The sequence below is a fragment of the Amblyraja radiata genome, chromosome 6 (genome assembly GCF_010909765.2).
Source record: "Amblyraja radiata isolate CabotCenter1 chromosome 6, sAmbRad1.1.pri, whole genome shotgun sequence".
In the NCBI taxonomy this organism is placed as follows: domain Eukaryota; kingdom Metazoa; phylum Chordata; class Chondrichthyes; order Rajiformes; family Rajidae; genus Amblyraja; species Amblyraja radiata.
In genome coordinates this window covers 9748580-9758167 of record NC_045961.1, presented here as the reverse complement: position 1 = coordinate 9758167, position 9588 = coordinate 9748580, and the positions used below count along the sequence as shown (strand labels likewise).

Here is a 9588-nt window from a genome sequence, read left to right as displayed (position 1 = left end):
TCACTAACACACGGGGTACAGTCACTAAAATACCGGGGTACAGTCACTAACACACACACGGGGTACAGTCACTAACACACGGGGTACAGTCACTAACACACGGGGTACAGTCACTAACACACACACGGGGTACAGTCACTAACACACACACGGGGTACAGTCACTAACACACGGGGTACAGTCACTAACACACACACGGGGTACAGTCACTAACACACACACGGGGTACAGTCACTAACACACACGGGGTACAGTCACTAACACACACACGGGGTACAGTCACTAACACACACACGGGGTACAGTCACTAACACACACACGGGGTACAGTCACTAACACGCGATGTACAGTCACTAACACACACACGGGGTACAGTCACTAACTCACGGGGTACAGTCACTAACTCACGGGGTACAGTCACTAACTCACGGGGTACAGTCACTAACTCACGGGGTACAGTCACTAACACACACACGGGGTACAGTCACTAACACACACACGGGGTACAGTCACTAACACACTCACGGGGTACAGTCACTGACTCACTGGGTACAGTTGGTAAGTCACGGGGTCACTAACCTTGATGAAGTACATCTTGTTGTCCCAGCTGAAGACGGCATCCACGGGTCCGTGCAGCCCCAGCCAACTGGAGCTGAGCGGCCACGGATGCCAGACGTCCCTCTGTAAGTCCACCCGGAAATACCAGTCACCTGGACACGGGTCAGTGAGAGGGGGGGGGGGGGGTCACTGGCGGGCTGCTAACCCCACCCAGGAAATACCCCCCCACCCCCGAGAATCCTCCTCCCCGGGAACCTCCCCCGACACCAGGAACTACCACCACCCCCCCACCCACCAGCGGTAAATGGCGTCAAGTTGGGAAAAGGGGAAGTACAACGGGATCTGGGGGCCTTGTTCATCAGTCTATGAAAGTAAGCATGCAGGTACAGCAGGCAGTGAAGAAAGCTAATGGCATGTTGGCCTTTATAACAAGAGGAGTTGAGTGTAGGAGCAAAGAGGCCCTTCTGCAGTTGTACAGAGCCCTAGTAGGACCACACCTGGAGTATTGCGTGCAGATTTGGTCTCCTAATTTGAGGAAGGACATTCTTGCTATTGAGGGAGTGCAGCGTAGGTTTACAAGGTTAATTCCCGGGATGGCGGGACTGTCATATGCTGAGAGAATGGAGTAGCTCTGCCTCTGTGGAGGCAGGTTCTCTGGATGCTTTCAAGAGCTAGATAGGGCTCTTAAAAATAGCGGAGTCAGGGGATATGGGGAGAAGGCAGGAACGGGGTACTGATTGGGGATGATCAGCCATGATCACATTGAATGGTGGTGCTGGCTCGAAGGGCCAAATGGCCTACTCCTGCACCTATTGTCCATTGTATTGCGTGCAGTTCTGTACGCCCCATTTCCAGGTTGTGGAGGCTTTGGAGAGGGTGCAAGATTGATCCCTAAGATGGCGGGACTGTCATACGAGGAAAGATTGAAAATACTAGGCTTGTATTCACTGGAGTTCAGGATGAGGGGCAATCTCATAGAAACTTATAAACGGAATGGACAAGCTAGATGCAGGAAAAATGTTCCCAATGTTGGGCGAGTCCAGAACAAGGGGCCACAGTCTTAGAATAAAAACGTTTTTACCCAGAGAGTTGTGAATTTATGGAATTCACTGCCACAGAGGGCAGTGGAGGCCAAGTCATTGGATGGATTTAAGAGAGAGTTAGAGCTCCAGGGACTAGTGGAGTCAAGGGATATGGGGAGAAGGCAGGCACGGGTTATTGATTGGGGATGATCAGCCATGATCACAATGAATGGCGGTGCTGGCTCGAAGGGCCGAATGGCCTCCTCCTGCACCTATTTTCTATGTTTCTATGTAATATGATCATGGCTGATCATCCAGTCATTACTACACACTAGGATTTCATTATTAATAGTACATTTAGTTCTATGTATCTAAGAATAATATATATAAGAATATTTGTTTAGATCAATTAGGTGATTTTATATTGTGGTGGAGAGTTTGTTTGGGATTGTTTTGCATTGTAAAAAAGATTTTATTGTCCGTGGCCGCTACAGACGACAATAAGACCGGCCCTTCGGCCCACGGTGCCTCGTCTAGACGCGTGTCTGACCCACTGTCTGTGCAGGGAGTGTATTCAGGAGGGGGACTGACAGGCGGAGGGTGAGTGGGGGGGGGGGGGGGGGGGGGGGAGGAGATGGAGGTCCGAGGTAGCTGGGCTAGGTCAGCGGCGGAGGGCCGAGCGGCCGGCGGCTACGTTGGACTCACCGCGGAAGGCGTACATCCTGCCCAGCGCGTCGTGGTCAAACGCATCGTACGGGACGTCACTGCAGCGGTTAAAGACCCGCCTGTCTATCGAGGCATTGCGACTGGCGTGGCCTGTCCCAGAACAGAGAGGCCGAACGGTCAGTGATGGACATTCTACCGGGTAACCCCCTCCCCTCCCCGACCCACCATCCGCCCCCCCCCCCCCTCTGACCTTCGTGACCTCTCCCCCCAGCGACCCCCCCTCCCCCGATCTCCACTCCCGGCACCCCCCCCCCCCCCCCTCCCCGCACCCCACTGACCGCCCCATCACCCGACCCCCCTCCTCACCCCACTGACCCCCCCCCCCCCCCGCCTCCACCCCCCGGACCCCTACACTGAGCCCACGGCCCCTCACCTCGACCCGGGCAGACCATGAAGTAGTCGCGGGCATCCTTGGGGTACACGGGCTCCACGGCGCCGGTGACCGGGTGGAAGCGGGTGAAGAGGGTCCCCTGGAAGCAGTAGTAGCGGTCGAGCCAGCGCGACAGCGCCGTGCAGTCCCGCACCGCCGCCCACTGCCTCGACTTCACCGTGTTGGTGCTGAGGTCCAGCGTGTACATCGTGTCCCCTGTACACGGGCACAGACACACTGACACACGGGCACAGAGACACAGACACACTGGCACACGGACACAGAGACACAGACACACGGGCACAGACACACGGGCACAGACACACGGGCACAGACACACTGACACACGGGCACAGACACACTGACACACGGGCACAGAGACACAGATACACAGACACACTGACACAGAGACACAGACACGCTGACACACGGGCACAGACACGCTGACACACGGGCACAGACACGCTGACACACGGGCACAGACACACAGACACACGGGCACAGACACACTGACACACGGGCACTGACACACGGGCACAGAGACACAGATACACAGACACACTGACACAGAGACACAGACACGCTGACACACGGGCACAGACACGCTGACACACGGGCACAGACACACGGGCACAGACACACTGACACACGGGCACAGACACACTGACACACGGGCACAGACACACTGACACACGGGCACAGAGACACAGGCACACTGACACACGGGCACAGAGACACAGACACACTGACACACGGGCACAGAGACACTGACACACGGGCACAGAGACACAGACACACTGACACACGGGCACAGACACACTGACACACGGGCACAGACACACTGACACACGGGCACAGAGACACAGACACACTGACACAGAGACACAGACACGCTGACACACGGGCACAGACACGCTGACACACGGGCACAGACACACAGACACACGGGCACAGACACACTGACACACGGGCACAGACACACTGACACACGGGCACAGGCACACTGACACACGGGCACAGAGACACAGGCACACTGACACACGGGCACAGAGACACAGACACACTGACACACGGGCACAGAGACACTGACACACGGGCACAGAGACACAGACACACTGACACACGGGCACAGACACACGGGCACAGACACACTGACACACGGGCACAGAGACACAGACACACTGACACACGGGCACAGAGACACAGACACACTGACACACGGGCACAGAGACACTGACACACGGGCACAGAGACACAGACACACTGACACACGGGCACAGAGACACAGACACACTGACACACGGGCACAGACACACTGACACACTGACACACGGGCACAGACACACTGACACACGGGCACAGAGACACAGACACACTGACACACGGGCACAGAGACACAGACACACTGACACACGGGCACAGAGACACAGACACACTGACACACGGGCACAGACACGCTGACACACGGGCACAGACACACAGACACATTGACACACGGGCACAGACACACAGACACACGGGCACAGACACACGGACACATGGGCACAGAGACACACACACCGTCACACACACCGTCACACACAGTCACACACAGTCACTCACACACACACACACGGAGTCACTCACACACACACACAGTCACACACACACAGTCACACACACAGTCACTCACTCACACACACACAGTCACTCACACACACACACACACGCAGTCACACACAATCACACACACACACACACACAGTCACTCACACACACACACACAGTCACTCTCACACACACACACACACACACACACACACACACACACACACACACAGTCACACACACAGTCACACACACAGTCACACACAGTCACTCACACACACACAGTCACACACAGTCACTCACACACACACTCACACACACACGCAGTCACACACACACTCACACACGCAGTCACACACACACACACACACACGCACACACAGTCACAGACACACGGTACAGTCACAGTATCGCCACAGAGACTCGGGGAGGGGGGTGTGGAGGGGTATTGGGGGTAGGGTGCATGGGAGGGGGGAGTGGTGAGGGGGGGGGGGGTTGGGGTGGGGAGGGGGGATCTGACCTTTGACGAAGAGCACGGAGTCCTCGGCGCAGTCTCCCTTTGGACATTCCACGGCCCCGTCCGGCGCGTCGGGAACACCGGGGAACAGGTCACGGATCAGGAAGTTGCCCTCAGACACGGCGCCGTGGAACTGCCATACCCGCTCCCCCTGGGTGATTGAAGCTGTGGGTGAGTGATCCCCATCTACTCCCCCCCCCCCCCCCCCCCCTCCTCCCGCTACCCCTCCACCGCCCCCCCCCCCTCCCCCCCCCCCCCCTCCCCCCTCACCACCACCCCCACAAGAATGGAGCGGCTGGGCTTGTACACTCTGGAGTTTACATAGGAACATAGAAAATAGGTGCAGGTGTAAGCCATTCGGCCCTTCGAGCCTGCACCGCCATTCGATATGATCATGGCTGATCATCCAACTCAGTATCCCATCCCTGCCTTCTCTCCATACCCCCTGATCCCTTTAGCCACAAGGGCCACATTTAGAAGGATGAGAGGGGATCTTGGACACGCTAGAGGTAGGAAACATGTTCCCGATGTTGGGGGAGTCTAGAACCAGGGGCCACAGTTTAAGAATAAGGGGTAGGCTAACCCTAATCCTAATGCAAGGAAAAACGTTGTCACCCAGAGAGTTGTGAATCAGAAGGCAGTGGAGGCGGATTCACTGGATGCATTCAGGAGAGAGTTAGATAGAGCTCTGAGGGCCGGCGCAATCAAGGGATATGGGGGGAAGCCAGGAACGGGGTACTGATTGGGGATGATCAGCATTGAATGGCGGTGCTGGCACGAAGGGCCGAATGGCCTACTCCTGCACCTATTGTCTATGTAACCCGCAGGTCAGTGATCCCCATTCAACCCCCCCCCCCTCCTCCCGCCCCCATTGCCCCCCCTCTCTCCCCGCCCCCATTGCTCCCCCTCTCTCCCCACCCCCATTGCCCCACCTTGAAGATAAAGACATGGTCGTGGCGGTCGTGGCCGTCGCTGGAGGTGCGGTGCAGTCGGAAGGCGGCGTCGAAAGGGGTGGGGACCTGGGCCCAGGCTCCGCTGATGTGCCGGGCGGGGCCTCTGTGCCCAGCCCACACCGACCCACCTGTAGTGGGGAAACACCCGCACCGTCAGCGGCTACCCCACCCCACGGTGTACAGCCCCGGCACCCCCACAGCCCCCCCCCCCAACCCCACCCAACGGAGTAGAGCCCCCCGACACCCCCACACCCCACCCCTCCCCAAACCCCCACACTCCCCCACCCCGCGGGGTACAGCCCCCCGGCACCCCCAACCCCCCCACCTCCCCCCAACCCCCAACCCATGGGGTAAACCCTCCTGCACCCCCAACCCCCCACCCCTCCCGACATTCCCACCTCCACACCGACCCCCCTGGGGTGGGGAAAGCCCGTCACCCCCCATTCCACCCCGCTCCCCCACCCCACGGAGTACACCCCCCCCGACACCCCCAAACCTCCCACCCCTCCCCCAACCCCACACCCCGATTCCCCACCCCACGGGGTAAACCCCGACACCCCCAAATCCCTCCACCACGTGACCCCTCCCCCCTCGTCACCCCCCTCTGCTCCCCTACCACCACCATCCAGCCGAGGGGATAGATGGGGGAGGTGGAACTCGGGTAGGGGGTGGGGGGCGAGGGGTGGACTGGGGGGGTGGGGGGGTGGGGGTGATTCTTACCCTTGAAGTAATTGGTGACTCCCTGCTCGTCCAAGGTGATGGCGTCGAACCCTAGGCCGTCGCAACGGTCCGGCAAACCTGCGGGAAGATGCAGAATGACGGAGCGGGACAGCACCGGCCCTTCGGCCCGTCTGCCCCATGCTGGCCAAGTTGGCATTCTGGGTTAGTCCCATTAGCCTGCATGTGGCCTGGAGCAAAGGGAGAGGAGGGGGTCTGGGAGGTGAGGGGACAATGAGGTGAGTGGGATGGGGTTGGAGGGGGGGGGGGTATGAGGAGAGGGGAGGGGAGAGAGAGGGGAGGGGGAGGTATGAGGGGAGGGGAGGATAGACGAGGGGAGAGGGGAGGGGGAGAGAGGGGGGAGGGGGAGGGAGGAGAGGGGAGGGGGGGGGGAGGTATGAGGGGAGGGGAGGATCGACGAGGGGAGAGGGGAAGGTGGAGGAGGGGAAGGTGGAGGAGGGGAGGGGGAGAGAAGGGGAGGGGGAGGTATGAGAGGGGAGGGGGGAGGTATGAGGGGAGGGGAGGATAGACGAGGGGAGAGGTGAGGGAGGGTAGAGGGGGGGAGGGAAAGGAAGGGGAGGGAGGGGATGGGAAGCAAGAGGGGTAGGGGTACGTTGTGGGTCTGACCTGGGATCACGGGCTCCTGTCTGTGCATCTCATTCTGGGTGATGTTCTTTACCCTAGTAAACCGGGAAAAGGAGCAGATGCCCGTTAACGATTCATAGAAACATAGAAAATAGGTGCAGTAGTAGTCCATTCGGCCCTTCGAGCCAGCAGCGCCACTCAATATGGTCATGGCTGATCATCCCCAATCAGTACCCCGTTCCTGCTTTCTCCCCATATCCCTTGATTCCGTTCGCCCGAAGAGCTAAATCTAACTCTCTTTTGAAAACATCCAGTGAATCGGCCTCCACTGCCTTCTGTGGCAGAGAATTCCACAGATTCACAACTCTCTGGGTGAAGAAGTTTTTCCTCATCTCAGTCCGAACTGGCCAACCCCTTATTCTTAAACTGTGGCCCCTGGTTCTGGACTCCCCCAACATGGGGAACATGTTTCCTGCATCTAGCCTGTCCAAACCCTTAAGAATGTTATAGGTTTCTCTACCCTTGGTGGGCACCAGACCAACAGTCGCCACCCAGGGGGGTTCTGGATACGTGCACACCGCTTGTTATTGATGCTTGTCTGTGTTATGAACAATCAACACAGGACGGATTATGTAAACAGACCTTTGTCCACCTCAGTCTCCCTCACGGCACCGATCCTGTCTAATGCTCCCCACAATCTAGCGTTCACATCGGCAGATTAACCCACCCGTATGTTCCCGGTGTTGGGGGAGTCCAGAACCAGGGGCCACACAGTTTAAGAATAAGGGGTAAGCCATTTAGAACGGAGACGAGGAAACACTTCTTCTCACAGAGAGTGGTGAGTCTGTGGAATTCTCTGCCTCAGAGGGTGGTGGGGGCCGGTTCTCTGGATACCTTCAAGAGAGAGCTAGATAGGGCTCCTAAAGATAGCGGAGTCAGGGGATATGGGGAGAAGGCAGGAACGGGGTACTGATTGGGGATGATCAGCCATGATCACATTGAATGGCGGTGCTGGCTCGAAGGGCCGAATGGCCTCCTCCTGCACCTATTTTCTATTGTCCATGTGGGGTGAAACTGGAGCGCCCGGAGGAAACCCACAGGGTCACAGAGAGAACGTGCAAACTCCACACAGGCAGCGGTGGAGGCCAGGATTAGAAACATAGAAAATAGGTGCAGGAGTAGGCCATTTGGTTCTTCGAGCCAGCACCGCCATTCAATATGATCGCGGCTGATCATCTTACAGCAACATATAAAATTATAAAAGGACTGGCCAAGCTAGATGCAGGAAAAATTGTCCCAATGTTGGGCGAGTCCAGAACCAGGGGCCCCAGTCTTAGAATAAAGGGGAGGCCATTTAAGACTAAGGTGAGAAAAGCTTTTTCACCCAGAGAGTTGTGAATTTGTGGAATGCCCTGCCACAGAGGGCAGTGGAGGCCAAGTCACTGGTTGGATTTAAGAGAGAGTTAGATAGAGCTCTAGGGGCTAGTGGAATCAAGGGATATGGGGAAAAGGCAGGCACGGGTTATTGATTGGGGACGATCAGCCATGATCACAATAAATGGCGGTGCTGGCTCCAAGGGCCGAATGGCCTACTCCTGCACCTATTTTCTATGTTTCTACCTATGTTTTAATATGATCGCGGCTGATCATCAAGTACCCCGTTCCTGCTTTTTCCCCATTGCCCTTGATTCCGTTAGCCCTAAGAGTTAAATCTAACTCTCTCTTGAAAACATCCAGTGATTTGGCCTTTGAACCCGGGTCTCATTTTGTTACGTGTTATCCAGTCAGACCTTACATGGTTACAATCGAGCCGTCCACAGTGTACAGATACTGGATAAAGGGAATAACGTTTAGTGCAAGGTAAAGTCCAGTAACGTCTGATTAAAGATAGTCCAAGGGTCTCCAATGAGATAGAGGGGTGGTCAGGACTGCTCTCTAGTTGGTGATAGGATCGTTCAACAGCCGGGAAGAAAGTGCCCCCTATCCCTCCCCCACCCAAGTTGCACCAGCTTCTCATTTTCACCCAACAAACAGCTAACAATGGCCTGTTTCCTTTATCATCATTACTTTTTTTGCATATCTTTCAATCATTGTTCTTTATCTCTCTACATCACCGTCTATATCTCTCGTTTCCCTTATCCCTGACTCTCAGTCTGAAGAAGAGTCTCGACCCGAAGCGTCACCCGTTCCTTCTCTCCAGAGATGCTGCCTGTCCCGCTGAGTGACTCCAGCATGTTGTGTGTGTAGTTTAAACCAGCATCTGTAAATCGGGACCGTTCGCTAGTTGGTGAGAGGACGGTTCAGTTGTACTCACAAAGGGAAGGCTGCAGCGACGTTCAGGGCTCCGAGAAGCCACACTCCTCCCAGCAGGGACTTCATGGTGCTTCAGCAGCTGAGTGTGAGTCCAGGGCGAGGGGCTGGAGCTCTTTATATCCCACCGTATACACACACACGATACACTCCGCGCCAGGGCAGAGGTCAGAGCAGAACAAACTGTCCCCAGAGCTCAATCAGCCTCTTACACAAGGTGTTTCTCAAGGACCAGATTCCCGG

The 9588-nt window shown here is 56.6% G+C and overlaps 2 protein-coding genes and 1 long non-coding RNA gene across 3 annotated transcripts in view; 1 reads left to right on the top strand and 2 right to left on the bottom strand.

Moving 5' to 3' along the window:
• The window catches only part of smpd1 (sphingomyelin phosphodiesterase 1), a 38621-nt gene extending 31422 nt beyond the window's left edge, over positions 1 to 7199 (top strand). Inside the window, exons 7-8 of the mRNA XM_033022192.1 lie at positions 1408 to 1420; positions 7170 to 7199. The gene's annotated coding sequence lies outside the window, so the exon portion shown is untranslated. The remainder of the gene's footprint in view (positions 1 to 1407; positions 1421 to 7169) is intronic.
• Positions 1 to 9486, bottom strand: part of LOC116974075 — a 15058-nt gene extending 5572 nt beyond the window's left edge. Inside the window, exon 1 of the long non-coding RNA XR_004412273.1 lies at positions 9474 to 9486. This is a non-coding gene — a long non-coding RNA (uncharacterized LOC116974075). The remainder of the gene's footprint in view (positions 1 to 9473) is intronic.
• hpx (hemopexin) lies at positions 520 to 9488 on the bottom strand. The gene is made up of 8 exons (XM_033022200.1): positions 9350 to 9488; positions 7078 to 7130; positions 6454 to 6531; positions 5713 to 5861; positions 4784 to 4931; positions 2680 to 2892; positions 2286 to 2396; positions 520 to 710 (listed from the first exon to the last, which is right to left on the bottom strand). The coding sequence occupies exons 1-8, from the start codon at positions 9412 to 9414 to the stop codon at positions 535 to 537; spliced, it is 993 nt and encodes a 330-aa protein (XP_032878091.1). The 5' UTR covers positions 9415 to 9488; the 3' UTR covers positions 520 to 534.
• Positions 9489 to 9588: the final 100 nt, after the last annotated feature.